Below are 19,240 nucleotides of genomic sequence, written 5' to 3'. Positions count from 1 at the left end.
TTACTTCTATAACCATCAACTTACTCATCGTGGAATGATTAGTGGATCAAACTTTTCTGTTTGTCAAAAAGTTTTTTTTTTTAAATGCAGTGAACAATATACTGTGTTGTGCCTAATATGATATCATGCTTTCATTCTTTTCTACTTTGCACATACTAGTTAGAATTCACATTCACATAGATTGAATTGGTTTTTAACGCAGTGTGTATGTTGAAGAGGAAACGTGTCTTGTACTTTGAGGAAACCCCTAATTTCAACCTACAAGTACCCTCAGTAGGCCCAGTTGAGGTTTTCAGGGCAGAATGGCAAAATAGTATTGTTTTTATTTCTAAGGCTCCATTTTGACATTAAATCCTGGAAGAGAGAAGACTGTTAGTTTATTGAAATGACCTCCCAGAATGGCACAGATGTTTAGTTCATTAATTTCATGCATGGTATATGAACTAATAGATTTTGAATATTGAAATGTGTGAAAGCATTACTTGTATTTTGATTCTTTTGCTGTAGTGTAAAGCCTATTCTTCAGGCTCTTATAACATTCTCTTTTTCTCTGTGTTGATGTTGATTGAGTGTTTTAAGATTGAAAAATAATTCCAAGTATTATGGCTGTGACCATCAAAGTTGCTTCATTAAATAGGCATAAAATTTCCATCCAGAAATATCTGTTGCATAGTATGCAATTATGACTTGAAACTTGTAAAATAATAATTCTTTAAAAAAACACATCAATAAACACTCCAGTATCAGCAATGAAAGAAAAATCCAAGGAAAGTAACTTTTTTTAAAATTTGACAAAGCGGTTAGCCAGCAGTGGTAGTTTTCACCATTTTTTCCTCTTATTGCATGATAGTGTTTGTTCTCAAAATGGCATATTTCCCGGTATGTGATAATAAATGGCCTCTTTTGAAGTTATGTGATCATTTTTGAGCAAGGTGTATGAAAGAAAAATATGCTTTACACTTTTCCAGCTGTGATAATGAAATATTGTATTATATCATCGTGCAGTGTTCAGTTTCCTAGGGTACAAGGCTTGGCAGGTAATATTTTTTCCATTTATAGATAGTTATAGGACCCAAAGGCCAAGCCAAATAAAACTTTTTTCCGTTTTAAAAAGTTGCTTTTTCCTTAGCCTTTCCCATGCATTCTCATTCTCACGCAATTGTATTTTAATCCAAAATAACCATTCAACAAGAAATCACGAGGAAAGTAATTAGGAATGAAATCTCTAGAACTTGATCACATGCTCAAGAAGAACACTTAGGAAGAGTTGTGTCTAGAGAAGGAAATCAGTGGTTAGAAAATGGATCGACCCCCTCGTATTACTAGGTTCGAGCCTGCTGTTTGATCAGAGGTCAAGTCAAGCTCACTGTACAATAGCCTGGAACATTATCAAACTCCCCAATTAATAGCTATTGGCGGTAATAAAAATGAGCTGAAATGTTGTAGGAGAGTGAAGTTGGTTTTTAAAAAAAAATTGGGAAGATAGAGACCAACCAATGAAAAAGATCTTGAATTGAACTTTTTTAAAAGGCAACTCTCAACTGTGTCAATAATAATAATTATGCTATTTGTTAAGTGCTTACTATGCTCCAGGCACTGAATGGACTACAATTGTTTGGGTTCTTCCACACAGTTGGTGTGTGGAATGACCCACGTTTTGCATGGTGGAAGGCAAAAGCCATGGTGAGAATACAACATAAGGAGTTTGTGTTGGCTCTGCCACTAATAAGACTGCACAAGTCATTTTAGATCATTATGCCATAGTATCCTAAAAGAGTCTCTGCTTGTCCTAAGAATCCCAGATGGAGTGGCCCAGATGGAATGTTAAACAGCCTGGGAAAAGATAGTGATAGGCGCTGGATAAAGACAAAAAAAGAAAAAAAAAAAAAAAAAAGAAAACCAAAAAATAAAAATAAAACCCAGACGGGAATGTGGGTGTTAGTAGTGTAACTTATTTTTTTTCTTTACTTTTCTAAAGCAATGATGTGTGAGGTGATGCCGACGATAAATGAGGATACCCCGATGAGTCAAAGGGGGTCCCAAAGCAGTGGCTCGGACTCGGATTCCCATTTTGAGCAGCTGATGGTGAATATGCTAGATGAAAGGGATCGACTTCTAGATACCCTCCGAGAGACACAGGAGAGTCTGTCACTGGCCCAGCAGCGGCTTCAGGACGTCATCTATGATCGCGACTCCCTCCAGCGACAGCTGAATTCGGCCCTGCCACAGGTATGTTTCCTAAAATACTTGCACAGGGGGACTTGATAGAAAGGAGGAAACCCCAAATTAACCCCAACTGTCAAGGAACCCTGCTAGCATTTTTATAGCTACTTATCTGCTTGTTTCATTCTTGCTCAAATTTGGCACCTGTAATCCAAATCCGCTAAAGGCCCTTCTGGAGGTGGTAAGAGGAATTGGGGAAGGACACTTCAACCTGCGAGGGCAGACGAAGGGAGAACTAATTCTTTGCGTCTTCAGCTTGGGCACTTCCCCAAGATATGTTATTTTAAATGCCAGAGATGGGAATTTTGCCCATCTGAATCCTAATTCCTGAAATGCAGCATGAACCCATCAGTCACGGTCATCTGGAGTTGACTGGAAAGAATAAGGAAAAGGAATAAGGATCAACAATTTCCCTTGAATTTGGTGAGGGGGGTAGGGTAGCTTGGCAGAAGCCCAAGCTAACCGAGAGATTCAAGAAGCTTAACGTCGGATTTATCTGTATGTCACAGACACTTAAAATGTATATTTACAATTCCTTCCTTTCAAAAAAGGAAAATTAATTTTGAAGAAAAGTTTTGTTTTTTCTTTTAGTCTTGCAGGTGGTGAGTGTAATGGGAGTCAAAATGTTAACTTTGTCTCAACCTCTGCTATGTTCTTGAGGAAGTCCCTTGACTAACCTGAACCTTAATTTTCACATACGTAAAATGGGTATAATATCATCTTGCCATGCTCTAGGTACTGTCAAGACATAAGGGAGATAAAATATATGAAACTCCCATAGTGCCATTGAAAAAGTTGCTCTTTGAATTATTTTTCCAAGGAAATAATTTGAATTAAGTATAGAGATGTCTAAAGACCTGTATAAAGGTTTGTGACCTTGAAGGGAAGTGTTTCAGTCTGTCATTTCTTTCACCATTTCATATCCACCTGTAAATAATGGAAACGCATTGTATTATATTACCATTAGTTTCACGTGCATGTAATTATTGTCATATTCTGAAATGAAGATTTTTTGGGGGGCGGGTTAATAATTTTTGTTGTTGCTTTGGCGAGCATTAAAAATGAAGCCTAATTTTTAAATTGCCCAGCAGTTGTCCCTGGAAATTTGGTTTTCACCTCTTCCTTCTTTAGATTGTAAGAGAGGGTTGAACCCAGGAATGGGAAAGCAAATGCTTGAGAGCGTGCAATCACCTCCTCCCTCCAAAGTAACTCAGGCTGGAGCACATGGTATACTCAGGACAGAAGAAAAAGTGAGAAGGGATTTTAATCAATTAGATTTATCAGCACCTACTATGTGAAAAGCAGTGGATTAAATAATTAAAGGAGTACATCAAGAGTAAAAGACACAGTTTCTGCCTTCAAGGAGATTACAATCGAATGAGGGAGACAGAGAAAAAGAAAAAAGCTACAACTGGCTGTGGACAAAATTCGGAAAATGAACAGAAGACTGTGAGGGAAAATATATTGAATCTATATATTGGTTTATAGATAAGTGATAAGGGTTTCTGTTGAGTTGACATGAGGTGATAGGAAATTGGGGAAAGTTTCCTAGGAAAGTGAGATTTTAAGAGTACTTTGGGTTTGTTTGGTTTTTTTCCCTTGTCTTTCTCTCCAGACCAGAAACTGTTGGTCTTTGTCAACCGCTTTGCCTGCCTGTCTGTCTGTCTGCCTCTCTACAGTTGTCACTTGCAGAGAACTTTCATGTATTGCCAAACTATTATGCTGTCGTGCCTCGCATTCCTTGGGTTTTACACCAAAGGGTTTGTTTCTTTGGATTCCAAAAAGTGGCACCCATACCGTTCTCCTCTTCCCTCCTTGTCCCTCAGCTACATACTTCCCCACCCTTTACTTTTTCCTTCTTTTCCTCTCTTCTTTCTCTTTCCTTTTATTCTGTCTCACCCAAGTACGTGGGTGGATGTCAGTGTGGCTGTGAAGGTGAGTCCAAATCGGTGTGCCTGTCAGTGGAGGTTATTGGTTCATTTCCCTGAGCCCCATTAAGCTAGTTGTCCAGAGCCACTTGGAGTAGGTTTCCTTTTCTTCATATTTCCATCTCTAAAATCTTGGAGCTTGTAGTAGCCCAGTTTACACCTCTCAGTTCCCAAGCTAAGCCTCCTCACTTCCTACCCAGAAAGCTCATATAAGGAAAAGAGTTGTAGACTGTCAATAAAAGGAGAACTTATCAAAAGCCAAGGAGAGGATTGATCAATGAGGTAACAAAAACTGGAAGGATTCTTGTTTTTCCCTTCTGAATTACATGAGATTTTAGGTAGCCTTTTTAAATCCAGGGTCGCATTGGTTTGATAGAAATACAAGAATAAAATCACAGATGGCCTTAATTGCCATATTTCTTGTCATAATGGCCTCTGCTGTATAAGTGCCATGCTCTGTTTTTTGAGGAGGAAATAAAAAATTCATTTCTTATGCCACATTCTTGTAAACAGTGCCAATTGCTTGTGGTAGGAGGTGGAGGAAGGGTAGGGTGAAAATACGACAAAGCAGGTGAGGGAAGTTACTTCCTTTAGACTGCCTGTGGTCAGGGTAGGAGGAGGAGAATAGAGAGGATAGAATAACAATAATAACAATAATAATGGCATTTATTAAGCGTTTACTATGTGCAAAGCAGGTTTCCTGTACTTGTCATGAAGATTGCCTGAGAAAGGGGAGGAGGAACAAAAAAGTGAGAAAACAGACAATGCTGTGGGGTTGGGAGAAATTAATTCTATTAGGGCTTCATGTATCCAGTCCTTGGGAGAGTGCAATAACACTTGTGGTATTTGTTAAGCGTTCACTACGCACCAGGAACCGTACTAAGAGCTGTGGTAGATATAAGCAAATCAAGTTGGACACAGCCTATGTCTGATATGGGGCTCACAGTCTTCATCCCCATTTTACAGATGAGGTACCTGAGGGACAGTGAAGTGACTTGCCCAGGGTTACACAGCAGACAAGTGACAGAGCCGGGATTAGAACCCACCCAGGTCCTTCTGTCTCCTAGTCCACATTGATGCAGTCTCATGTGCCTCATACCATCCTCTTCCTTTTTCCCCACTTTCCTCCTGTTCCCCTTATTTCTAAAGTGGTCACTCGATAGTATTTATCAAATTCTTACCGTGGGCAGATCCAGATCCAATTTCATAGGCCATATGAAAGGGAGGAGGAGTAGGGAAAATAAGGGCTTAGCTGAGGATGGCATCTTGGACGTCATGGGATATTAGTAAACCTTTGAGGTGGCATAACTGGTTGGCTCTCATATATGAAGGGGAAGGGAGTTCCAGACCAGAGGTAGAACATGGGCAAGAATGTAGCAGTGAGGTAGATGAGATGGAGGTACAGTGATGACATTAGAGAAGTGAAGTTTGTGGGTAAGTTGGTGAGTTGAATGAAATCAGCCAGGTCAGGTAGGAGGGAACGAGTTGATTGAATGCTATAAAGTCAATGGTAAGGAGTTTCTGTGGAATATGGGTGGATGGGCAAACACTGGAGGTTCCTGAGGAGTTGGGGGAGTGCTCTGCACACAGTAAATGTTCAGTAAATATGATTGAAGTGGACTGAATGGTTTTTCAGAAAAATAATCTGGGCAGCAGAGTGAAGTAAGGACTGGAGTGGGGAGAGACAGGAGGCAGGGAGGTCAGTGAGGAGGCTGATGCAGTAGTCAAGGCAGGATACAAGTGCTTGGATTAACATGGTAGAAGTTTTGATGGAGAGGAAAAGTTGGAATTTTGATGACAGATTGAATATGTGGGTTGAATGAAGAGATGAGTTGAGGATAATGCCAAAGTTCTGGGCTTTTGAGACAAATGGAATAGTGGTGTTGCCTACAGTAATAGGAAAGTCAAGAGGAGGACAGAATTTGGATATAAAATTGAGGAGTGCTGTTTTGGTCATGTACAGTTTGAGGTGTTGGTGGTACATCTTGGTTGCGATGTCCTAAAGGCAGGTGGAAATGTGAGATTGCAGAGATGAGGTCAGGGCTGGAGAGAGCTTTGGGAATCTTAAAGATCTTCAGTCTTCACCCACTGCACTTATATACATATCTGTAATTTATATATTTATTCATCTTAATGTCTGTCTTCCCATATAGACTGTGAGTTTGTTGTGGACAAGGAATACACCTGTTCATTGTTATATTGTACTGTCGAAGCGCTTAGTATAGTGCTCTGCACGCAGTAAACACTCAATAAATGTGATTGAATGAATGAATGGGGGCAACTGGATCCTTGATCATTCACCAAGGGAGCTTCTGAGCAGCACTGTGTCTCTTCAGTTGGACACTTTCAAAACGTGAGCATTTGGAATCCAACAATCACTTGTGTTTATTGAGTGTTTTGTGTGAGCAGAGCACTGCTCTAGGTTCTTGATAGAGTACAGTACACTTGGTAAAGGTGATCCTTGCCTTCAAGGACCTTACAGTCAATGACAGTAAGGCCGTTCATTCTCAGTCTCCTTTGTGGGCTCCTCCTCCCTCTCCCATCCCCTTACTGTAGGTGTTCCTCAGGGGTCAGTTCTTGGTCCCCTTCTGTTCTCTATCTACACTCACTCCCTTGGTGAACTCATTCGCTCCCACGCCTTCAACTATCATCTCTACGCTGATGACACCCAAATCTACATCGCTGCTCCTGCTCTCTCTCACTCCCTCCAGGCTCGCATCTCCTCCTGCCTTTAGGACATCTCCATATGGAAGTCTGCCTGCCATTTAAAACTCAATATGTCCAAGACTGAACTCCTTATCTTCCCTCCCAAACCCTGCCCTCTCCCTGACTTTCCCCATCACTGTAGAAGTCACTACCATCCTTCCCGTCTCACAAGCCCGCAACCTTGGTGTCATCCTCAACTCCGCTCTCTTGTTCACCCCCACATCCAATCTGTCACCAAAACCTGCCAGTCTAACCTCCACACCATTGCCAAGATCTGCTCTTTCCTCTCCATCCAAACCGCTACCTTGCTGATACAATCTCTCATCCTATCCCGACTGGATTACTGCATCAGCCTCCTCTGTGCTCTCCCATCCTCCTGTCTCTCCCCTCTTCAATCTATACTTCACTCTGCTGCCCAGATCATCTATGTGCAGAAATGCCCTGGGCATGTTACTCATCTCCTCAAAAATCTCCAGTGGCTGCCTGTCAATCTACGAATCAAGCAAAGACTCCTCACTCTCAGCTTCAAGGCTCTCCATCACCTCGCCCCCTCTTACCTCACCTCCCTTCTCTCATTCTACAGCCCAGCCCGCACCCTCCACTCCTCTGCCTCTAACCTCCTCACTGTACCTCGTTCTCGCCTGTCCCGCTGTCAACCCCCGGCCCACGTCTTTCCCCTGGCCTGGAATGCCCTCCCTCCGCACATCCGTCAAGCTAGCTCTCTTCCTCCATTCAAAGCCCTACTGAGAGCTCACCTCCTCCATGAGACCTTCTCAGACTGAGCCCCCTTTTTCCTCTCCTCCTCCCCACCCCCCCCCACCCTACCTCCTTCCCCTCCCCACAGCACTTGTATACATATTTGTACAGATTTATTACTCTACTTGTACATATTTACTATTCTATTTATTGTTAATGATTTGCATATAGCTATGATTCTATTTGTTCTGACAATTTTTACATCCATCTACATGTTTTGTTGTCTGTCTCCCCCTTCTAGACTGTGAGCCGGTTGTTGGGTAAGGACCGTCTCTATATGTTGCCGACTTGTACTTCCCAAGCACTTAGTACAGTGCTCTGCACACAGTAAATGCTCAATAAATACGATTGAATGAATGGAAGAACACCCTAGCCTCAGCAAGACATGAGCTTGAATCAGCTTTGCAGTAACAGTGCTTTTGCTGAACATAATAATGGTGGTAGTAATACTTGTGGTATTTGTGTCAGTTACTGTACTAAGCTCTGGGGTAATAATAATAATAACAATGACATTTATTAAGCGCTTACTATGTGCAAAGCACTATTCTAAGCGCTGGGGAGGTTACAAGGTGATTAGGTTGTCCCACGGGGGGCTCACACTCTTCATCCCCATTTTACAGATGAGGGAACTGAGGCACAGAGAAGTTAAGTGACTTGCCCAGAGTCAGCTGACAATTGGCAGAGCTGGGATTTGAACCCATGACCTCTGACTCCAAAGCCCAGGCTCTTTCCGCCGAGCCACGCTGCTTCTAGACACTAAGTGTCTAAGTGTCAAGGTAGACACAAGCTAATCAAGTCAAACAAATTCCCTGTCCCACCTGAGGCTTACGTTCTAGTCAGACAATCAATCATACCTACAGAGTGCTTACTAAGTAGGAGGTAGACAGATATTTAATCCCCATTTTACAGAGGAGGGGGAAGCTGAGGCACAGAAAAGTTAAATGATTTGCCCAAGGTCACACAGCAGGCAAGAGGCAGAGCCAGGGATTAGAACCCGTGTGCTCTGACTTCCAGGGTCATGCTCTTGCCACCAGGCCTTGCTGCTTCACATGGTCTTCCCAAGCGCTTAGTACAGTGCTCTGCACACAGTAAGTGCTCAATAAATACGATTGAATGAATGAATGGTCTTTCTTGACTCATTCTAGCCATCTGGGTAAATTCCAAATGACTTGGAGGGGGTAATGGGTGTTATCAGTGATTATGGAATTCTGTATCCCTTTGAGGCCTTAGCAGCAGCAGCACACATTAAATGATATTTGTTAAGCATTTCCAATGTGCCAGGCATTGTACTGAGCACCGGGGAAAGATACAGGTCAATCTGGTTGGACACAACCATGTCCCACATGGGGCACACAGTGAGGGACAGCGAAGTTAAGTGACTTGCCCAAGGTCTCACACCAAACAAGTGGTGGAGTCAGAATTCGAGCCCAGATCTTTCTGACTTCCAAGCCTGTACTCTATCCACTATGCCATGCGGCTTCTCACAGAAGCGGTAACACAGAAGTAGACCTAGGCGGGCAAGGGTGTGGAATATATAGCCAGGGCCATCCTTTGATTTATGCCCCTGCTGTGGCCTTATTTAGAGAAGCAGCATGGCCCAGTGGACAGAGTGCAATCCTGAGAGTTGAGATCTGGGTTCAATTCTCCACCACTTGCCTGCTGAGATTCCTTGGACAGGTCACTTCCTCAGCTATGAAATGAGTATTCAATATCTGTTCTTTCCCCTTTTGACTGAGCCCCATAGGGGATGGAGACAATATTAGCTCTTCTTGTATTGTATCCACCTCAGAATTTAGTGTAGTGTTTGCTCCTTAGTAAGCACTTAACAAATATCAATATTATTATTATTATTATTATTTTGCAATCATGGCTGCTGTGACAACAGTGGCCACCCTCTTGATTTTAGGGAACCAGAAGCTAAAGGTTGGAAGAAGCTATTTGAAAAGCAGCATGACATAGGACAGAGCACCAGCCTGGGAGTCAGAAGGTCCTGGATTCTAATCCTGGCTCTGTCACTTATCTGCTTTGTGACCTGGGGCAAGTCACTTTACTTCTCTGTGCTTCAGTTACCACATCTGTAAAATGGGAATTGAGACTGTGAACCCCAGGTGGGACAGGGACTGTGTCCAAACCGATTTGCTTGTGTCTACCCCAGCACTTAGTACAATGCCTGACACATTGTAAGCACTCAACAAATACCATAATTATTGGTGATTATTGTATGCCAGAAACAGGAAATAGGCACAGTTCCCTCTCTTGCAGCTCAATTTTGGGGCAGGTAGTAGAGTATTCTTTGTAATACTACTACTACTACTACTACTTATAATAATAATAATATTGATACTAGCTAAGCACTTACTATGTGGTAAGTGCTGTAATAAGTTCTGGGGGATAAGGGGTAATCAGATTGGACCCAGTTCCTTTTTCTCACATGGAGCAAGCAAAAATTCAGGTTCCCGTCTATGTCCTGCCTTTCCACCCTGGGATGGGTTAAATGGAGCATTGTCTCAGTTCTCTTTTGAGGTCATAAAAGGGACCCAGCTAGACCAGAGATTCTCCGCTGCCATGGATTTGTGGAATATCACTTCCCGGCTTCCTTCTCAAAGCTGGCGACTGCTGAAGGCCCCTCAGATGTCTGGGTTCCATTTCAGATCTTCACGGGGGGAGGCCTCCAGGATTTTTAAACAAACCTTGGCATTCTTCTCTCTCTTCTACTGCCCTGTCTCTTGGACAGGGGAAGGTTATGGGAAGCAGCTTGGCATAATAGAAAGAACACAGGCCTGGAAATCAGAAAGTCATGGGTTTTAATCCCAGCTCCATCACTTTGCTGTGTGACTTTGGGCAAGTCACTTTACTTCTCTTGTTACCTCATAGGTAAAAAGGGGGATTGAGTCTGTGAGCCCAATGGGGGATAGGGATTATGTCCAACCTAATTTTCATGTGTCCACCCCAGCACTTAGTACAGTGCCTGGTACATAGTAAGTGCTTAACAAATGCCATTATTATTATCGTTATTTTTTTTCATCCTGCCTTCCACCCTAAATGTTGCCAACTGGTACTTCCCAAGTGCTTAGTACAGTGCTCTGCACACAGTAAGCGCTCAATAAATACGATTGATTGATTGATTGATGTGCCAGGGAGCTTTGGGACACTCTTTGGACCACCGCCTCCCCCTTCTTTTCTCTTCCCACCCTCCCCAGGTCTCCTTCAAGACCTGTGTCTCCTACCAGACAGATGGTCAGTAGGGATAATGGTCACAATATAACATTGAATATTATTGAATATGGGGGGAAACTGTTGAGGATTTAAATTTGTTAGGATGTCTGAAATTAGCTGCGGGTGAACATTTTTGCTTGAAATTCAAACACCAGAATATCACTCCAAATCTGTGTTTGCTTTATAATGGCATTCCAAAAGTGAGGTGACAGTGGTTGATGAGGGGGAGGCAAGGACTGATGCCCCACAGCATTCTGGAACATTTGTATTACAAGACTCATCATCTTCCCACCCAAACACTGTCTTCCCCATGACTGTAGACTGTGGTAAACTTGGCATTATTCTTAACTCATCTCTCTCATTCAATCCATATACTCCATCTGCTACCAAATCGCATCAGCCCTACCTTCACAATATCGTTAAAAGCTGCTCTTTCCTCTCCATCCAAACTGCTACTACAGAGATCCAAGCACTTATCCTAGCTCTCCTTGGGTACTGCGTGATCCTCCTCACTGAACTCCCTGCCTCCCATCTCCTGAAGAAATGCCAGTGGTTGCCCATCCACTTCTGCATCAAACAGATACTCCGTACTATTGTCTTTAAAGCATTCAATCACCTTCCTCCCTCTTACCTTACTGATTTCCTAGAACAACACAGCCAGTACACTTCAATATTCTAATGCCAATCTACTCACTGTAATCACATTTCTTGAAAAGGCCTTCCCTGACTAAGTCCACACATCTCCCACTTCTCTTCTGTCTGCATCATTCTACTGCCCTACTGAGAGCTCACCTCCTCCAGGAGGCCTTCCCAGACTGAGCCCCCTCCTTCCTCTCCCCCCCCAGCCCCCCGCCTTACTTCCTTCCCTTCCCCGCAGCACCTGTATATATGTGTATAGGTTTGTATGTATTTACTACTCTATTTTACTTGTACATATTTATTCTATTTATTTTATTTTGTTAATATCATCATCAATCGTATTTATTGAGTGCTTACTATGTGCAGAGCACTGTACTAAGCGCTTGGGAAGTACAAATTGGCAACATATAGAGACGGTATGTTTTGTTTTGTTCTCTGTCTCCCCCTTCTAGACTGTGAGCCCACTGTTGGGTAGGGACCGTCTCTATATGTTGCCAACTTGTACTTCCCAAGCGCTTAGGACAGTGCTCTGCACACAGTAAGTGCTCAATAAATACGATTGAATGAATGAATTCTTGCACTCGCCTTGTGGATACAGCACGGACCTGAGAGTCAGAAGGACCTGGGTTCTAATCCTGACTCTGCCTTTTGTCTGCTGTGTGGCCTTGGGCAAGTAACTTAACTTCTCTGTGCCTTATCCCATCTGTAAAATGAGGAGTAAGACTGTGAGCCCCATATGGGACAGGACTCTGTCCAACCTGATTAGCTTGTATCTATCCCAGCACTTAGAACACAGAGTAAGCACTTAACAAATACAGTCACTATTATTATTACTTGACTCTGTATCCTTATTCACCTCACCTGCAGCCCCACAGCCCTTATACCATATCTGCAATTCATTTTAATATCTCTCTCTCCCCCTCTAGACTGTGAACTCCTTGAGGGCAGGGAACATCTCTACCGACTCTTTTATGTTGTACTCTCCCAAGTGCATTGTACAGTGCTTTTCATACAGCAGTCAACAAATAGCACTGATGATGACCTAAAGGAAGCATGATATATCTACTGTGAAGTGGATGTCAAAGTCCAAGCACTAAGCAAGCCAGGGGCTAGTCAAGATAGGCCAAATTCTGAGACATTTTATTTTTTGTTGTTGTTGTTAAATTACCTGGTTAGCCTACTAAAATCTGGAATTGCCTTGCTAAGCTAGCATGTGTGTTCAACCTGGTTAGGAATGTCTGCATAACTGCATTCTTGCCTCTTTAAAATATTAACTTAGAGAAATGAGAAGGCAACAGTATGTTACTCTGAGGGGTTTCTGGAATTATGATTTCCAGAAGACCCCGAAATGTCAAAATGAATATAATTCATTCATACTGGGCCTTTCCTTTGGATGAACCAGACTTTGCTTCTGTGCGCTTTTGTGTTTAAGAAGATTTGTAATATTCCCACAATCAGGGAAAAGTTTTGAAGGGCAGCATGTAGTAGCTTTGACTAGTTTCAAGAGAAGAAATCTAGGTTCAGAATTGGATATTTTTAAATTGGTAACATAGGACTTTTTGGGGTCCTTTCAGCGGCAAAGCAAAATTGTCATTTCTATCAGTTTCTACATCTTCAGATATATGCATCGACTAAAGAAAACGTGCCCTGAGAATATGCTCTGAGAAAATGCCTTCTGCATAGATCAAAATTTTACTAGCTATCGGTAGACATTAGCCAAGGAATCATCACTATTTCAAAAAGTAGTATGATTTCAAAATGCTTTCCTCTAAATGATGCAATCAAAACATTTGAATGTAACTTCAGAAATTGGGAGAAAAACAAATGTAAGCCATCCAGAGAATTGCAAATGCAGAAAAAACCTCTGATTTTTTTCCTTTTCAATACATTTCCGATCGCTGATTCCTGGTGAAAATTTAAAGAACCCAGAAGAAACTAGAACCAAATTAATTTGTACTAAGTCCAACAGAATGAAACAATTTAAGACACCATTTCACTCTAATGTGCATAAGATTAATTCTTATTTTACATATTTATACTCCTGTTCATATACAATATATTCTACCCTATTACTGAGGATGCCAACTAGAAATTAATCATGAAATGTATTTTTCTCCTCATGTTCATCTTCTATTTTCCTCCCTTAGTACTATGTGAAAGTCTCACTTAGGAGGAGCTCTTGAAACATCTTCTAGGTTAGGATAGGACACAAATAGGATGAATAGTAATCTGAAATAAGCAAAACATTTGGGGAGCATTAGATTTGACACTTAACTGTTCTAACAATAAACCACTAATTCTGAAGGTCATTTAATCTCAGCTGGATCTTTCAAACATGTACAATATGGGCTGGAAAGGTACTTTATCTCCTGTAGCCTCTTTGTCATCTGAAATTTGTTTTTCCTTTCATGGTCTTCAGTCATGAGTAAACTCTTAAATTTTCTTTTCTGATCACGCATTTCAAGAGACCTTCACATCCATCCTAAGAAAAGTACTTGGCTATTCCTTTAGTTTTTAAAATCTATCAATCAGTAAGTATTTGTTAAGTACTTACTGTGTGTAGAGCACAGTATACCAAGAGCTTGGGAGAGTATAGTACAACAGAATTAGCAGACACATTCGCTGCCCAAAATAATTTTACAGTCTAGAGGGTGTTTTGTGCCCATTTATATGAACAAAATTCATTGTACCACAGTGGAAATATTTTTACAATATGTGGTTTCATCAGACACTAAATGTAAAGGCAATCTATTTTCAAAATTCTGGTTGGACTCATCTAACTTTAATACTTGAGTGGAAAATTTTGAATTTATTACCATCATTTCCCATTATATGTCCTTTCCAATATGAACAAATTAAGGATTAAAATTTAATCCTTAATCTATTGTGTTAGCAGTAGACTCTGTCAGAAGTATTCCATTCAAAAACATTTTAGAGTCTGTAATATATATATTATATATATATATGTCCTTTCCAATATGAACAAATTAAGGATTAAAATGTAATCCTTAATCTATTGTGTTAGCAGTAGACTCTGTCAGAAGTATTCCATTCAAAAACATTTTAGAGTCTGTAATATATATATTATATATATATATACGCATGTTTATAAGCTAATATTTACTTTTTAATGGATTTCGATCCTCAGTGGATCTTGAAGAAATCTAATGATGATGTGATGATGTTGGGTAACAGGGCATCAAAAAGAGGCATCTCCACTTAGATCATGGACTGCTTGTTATGAAATTTTGATTTCTCAATGAATCAACTAAAAACCATGCAGACTACTGTGTGACCTGGGTCAAATCACTTTCTTTCTGACTGTCTAAGGACCCATCAATCACCAAATTCCTGCGATCTAACTATCTGAATCCCACTCACTTGCCCCTCCTCCACTCCACACACAGTAACATTCTTGCTATTCCTTAGCTCTTCCTGCTGGATTCTTCACTTTTCCTTCTTTCCTGCTGCTCCTATTGAGTCTGTCCCTTCTTAGATGGAGTGAGGACTAGAGTCTACTTAAAATTCTTATGGAGACCTGACTGAAGACCACCTCATTCAGTCGATTTCAGGAATATATGTGTATTTACAGTCATAGTACCGGTAGTAGTAGTGTTTATCGAGTGCCTGCTTGAAAAGCAGGTTGGCTTAGTGGAAAGAGCACAGGCCAGGGACTCAGAAGATTGATTCTAATCCCAGTTCTGCTGTGTACCTGCTGTGTGACTTTGGTCAAGTCATTTAACTTCTCTGTGCCTCAATTTTCTCATCTGCAGGATGGGGATTCAATACCTGGTCTCCCTCCTATTTAGATTTTGAGACCCCTGTGGGACCATATTATTTTGTGTCTACCCCAGTGTCTCTCTTAGTACAGTGCTCTGCACACAGTAAGCGCTCAATAATACGATTGAATGAATGAATAATACAGTGCTTGGCACATAGTAAGTATGTTACAAATGCAACAATTATTATCAATTATTAATAATAATGATACTTGTTAAGCACTTACTACATGCCAAGCACTGTTCTAAGCGCTGGAAAATTGAAGATGCTGGGGATTGAACCCAGGACTTCATACGTGCAAAGCATGTGCTCTACCACTGAGCTACAATTATTATTCCTGTGTACCAAGTACTGTGTACTAAGCACTGGGAAAAATACCAGTTTGAAAATTAGAATATTGAGTAGTTAGAACAGAGTCTCCCAGAAAAATACACAGTAGAGCGCAACATACCGTGGAAAAGGGTACACAAGTGGAAATTGGACACAGATGCCTGTCTTTCTCAGGGCTCACTACATATCATCATCATCAATCGTATTTATTGAGCACTTACTATGTGCAGAGCACGGTACTAAGCGCTTGGGAAGTACAAATTGGCAACACATAGAGACAGTCCCTACCCAACAGTGGGCTCACAGTCTAAAAGGGGAGTCTAAAAGTGGGGGGGGGGGGGGGAGTCTAAAAGGGGGAAAATTGTCAATTTCAATGTTCTGGGGGAAAATTGTCAATTGCTATTAGAGACCTGTGGGTGCCTGTAATAAAATTTTGAGTTGGTATTTAGTGTTGGTTGTGAGTTTGGTGAGGTATGGCAGGTCAGTTCTGCTGTGCTGAGGAATGAATAAGTGAAGCACATATGTGAGAAGCATGGCTCATTGGAAAGAGCATGGGCTTTGGAGTCAGAGGTCATGGGTTCAAATCCCAGCTCTGCCAACTGTCAGCTGTGTGACTTTAGGCTGACTAAAGTCACTTCATTTCTCCATGCCTCAGTTCTCTCATCTGTAAATTGGGGAATAATCAATCAATCATATTTATTGAGCGCTTACTGTGTGCAGAGCACTGTACTAAGCGCTTGGGAAGTACAAGTTGGCAACATATAGAGACAGTCCCTACCCAACAGTGGGCTCACAGTCTAGAAGAATAAGACTGTGAGCCCCTCGTGGGACAACCTGATCACCTTGTAACCTCCCCAGTGCTTAGAACAGTGCTTTGCACATAGTAAGTGCTTAATAAATGCCATTAAAAAATACAACATGCAAATCTGTGATTTATTTTTTAATACTGATGTCTGCCTCCCCCTCTAGACTGTAAGCCCATAGTAGGCAGGAAATTTGTCTGTTGTATTGTGCTCTCCCTCTAGCACAGTAGACTGCTTTGCACACGGTAAGCGCTCCATAAATACGATTGACTGACTGATTGCATAGACATCTAGAGCAAAATGCTTGGGGAAGGCCATGGCTGGGACAGTCACCCAAAACCTCTTTTTCCCATGTTCTCCCCCTCTTTCACTGCCCTGATTCCCCTTGCCTTGACCCCAGCTTGTGTATTGCTGTCCCAAAGCAAACACAGCAAGATAGGCAGGGTGGTTACCTGTCGACCAGGAAAAGGAATGGTTGGTGGTCATAGAGAAGCATTTATTGGTGACCATCCTGCCCTAAAAAGCTGCCTAATCCCAACTCACCTGAATCAAGGCCCTACTGAGAGCTCACCTCCTTCAGGAGGCCTTCCCAGACTGAGCCCCTTCCTTCCTCTCCCCCTCGTCCCCCTCTTCATCCCCCCCATCTTACCTCCTTCCCTTCCCCACTGCACCTGTATATATGTTTGTACATATTTATTACTCCATTTTACTTGTACGTATCTATTCTATTTATTTTGTTTTGTTAGTATGGTTGGTTTTGTTCTCTGTCTCCCCCTTCTAGACTGAGAGCTCACTGTTGGGTAGGGACTGTCTCTATATATTGCCAACTTGTACTTCCCAAGTGCTTAGTACAGTGCTCTGCACACAGTAAGCGCGCAATAAATACGATTGATTGATTGATCAATGGTACCTAGATCGGATTTAGGTTGAACTGGATAAGTAAGCTTTCCCTGGTCAAAGCAGGGTGGATATAGGGGGCTCATCTCAGGGTGTCAGTTATAAGAGTCTACATACACTAGCTATGTAGGTTTCTGTTCTTGTAGGTTTTCTAGTAGAAAAATATTTTACCTGAGAAGCTTCAGTGTGGAAAACTATGCACTCCACATCATCACACCATGGAAATTATCGAGTATAGATTGGCTTTGATTCTAGGATTTGGCTATTTGTGACTCAAGCTGACATTTGATGTTGACTATTGCCCATACCGACATTGATAAAATTGCTCAAGGAGTCAAATTTAGAGCAAATTCTAGATTCAACTTGATCAGCAATAGCATGTCCTCTGAAAGATGATGATTTGAATATGAAATAGCCATAAAATCATATAAGCTCCCTGTAAGCATGGTACACATCTACCAAGTCTGTTGTAATTTCCTAAGCACTTAGTGCAGTGCTTTGCCCACAGACAGTGCTCAAAAAATACTGTTGATTGACTTTTTTTTCCCAGAAAGAACAAGCTTTCAAACAAGTATCTTCTTAATGGGAATAAATATAATGCATATTTAAAGTTTTTAAGACTGTATGAAGAGACATTTTTTTTTTAAACCTAGTTTTCTAGCCTTGGTTTCCATTGACTCTTATTAGTGGCCCTTTCTCTTTCATACAAGTTGGATTGATATTTTGTGTGTGTGTGTGTGTGTGTGTGTGTGTCTCCTCCCCTGTTCACTGCTCCCTTAGAATAGTGGTGGTGCCTAGTTATATTTTCAGACAAAACTAGTGATCTCTAGCTGGATTTATAATATACTGTTTAAGTTTCTGCTAAGTCACATTAGTGCGAGTTGATAAATTTTCAATGTTACATTTTAGTGCTTTTTGGAGTGAAAGACTAAACAAAGTAACTGAAGCATTACAGTTGAAGTAATAGGTAACTCTGGCAAAGGGTGCTAATTGCCCTCAATTGTCTAGTGGTTTGGTGAACTAGGTAACAGCCATTAGGCTCATTTCTCTTGTGAACAAATCAAAGTTGAATTTAGACTCCTCAAATTGGAAATCTCCTTAGCACATTACTACTTTGCTCTAGTTCGTTTGAATTCAGCTTTGCAGCTAGGTTTCAAAATTATTCAGCCTTTCAAAAAATGTTCACCATAGAATACTTTTCAGTAGTCCTTTTCTTGCTCATTAATGTCAGAGGTGATGCATCAGATGATGACACCACTGTCCTAAAGAAAGTTCTGTGTCCCCTTCTATTCTCTAACTACATTGGGTGAACTTGGAGGACTCATCTGCTCCCATGCTATCATCTTTACGTGATGATTCCCAAATTTACCTCTCCATCCCTGATCTCCTTCCTCCTCTGCAGTCTCACATTTCCCTCTGGCTTCAGGACCTCTGTACCTGGATGTCCCCACTAAACATTTCCAAAACATAACTTCTCATTTGCCCACCCAAACCTTGTCCTCCATCTGTCTTTCCTTTCACTGTAGACAGTACCACTCTCCTATTGATCTCACAAGCCCATAACCTTGTCATTATCCTCAATTCATCTCTCTTATTCATACCACATATACAGTCTGTTATCAAATCTTGTCGGTTTTACCTTGACAATATAGCTAAAATCTGCCCATTCCTCTCCATCCCACCTGCTACTATGCTGATCCAGGACTTATATCCTGCCTTTCCATCAGCATCAGTCTCCTCATTGACCTCCCCACTTCCTCTCTCTTTTTCCACTCCAATCCAAACTTTACTCTGCTGCCTGGATGATTTTTTTTAAAGCCAAAATACAAAAAAAACCCCACTCAGTCCACATCTTCCCATTCAGTGCACCACAGCACTTATGTACATAGCTGTAATTTATTTATGTTAATGTATGTCTCCATCTCCAGACTGTAAGTTGCAGGCAGGATATGTGTCTACTGT

At 41.4% G+C, this 19,240-nt stretch overlaps 1 protein-coding gene across 2 annotated transcripts in view; it reads left to right on the top strand.

Moving 5' to 3' along the window:
* The window catches only part of PPFIA2 (PTPRF interacting protein alpha 2), a 455,622-nt gene that overhangs the window by 19,972 nt on the left and 416,410 nt on the right, over positions 1–19,240 (top strand). For both annotated transcript variants that reach the window (XM_038756973.1, XM_038756972.1), the window contains exon 2: positions 1,979–2,229. In XM_038756973.1, coding sequence (XP_038612901.1) covers positions 1,981–2,229 — 249 coding nt within the window. In that variant the 5' untranslated portion in view covers positions 1,979–1,980. The remainder of the gene's footprint in view (positions 1–1,978; positions 2,230–19,240) is intronic.

Source organism: Tachyglossus aculeatus, chromosome 14, assembly GCF_015852505.1.
Source record: "Tachyglossus aculeatus isolate mTacAcu1 chromosome 14, mTacAcu1.pri, whole genome shotgun sequence".
Lineage (NCBI taxonomy): Eukaryota > Metazoa > Chordata > Mammalia > Monotremata > Tachyglossidae > Tachyglossus > Tachyglossus aculeatus.
The sequence above is the reverse complement of the archived record's forward strand: the minus strand, read 5'-3'. Positions and strand labels throughout refer to the sequence as shown.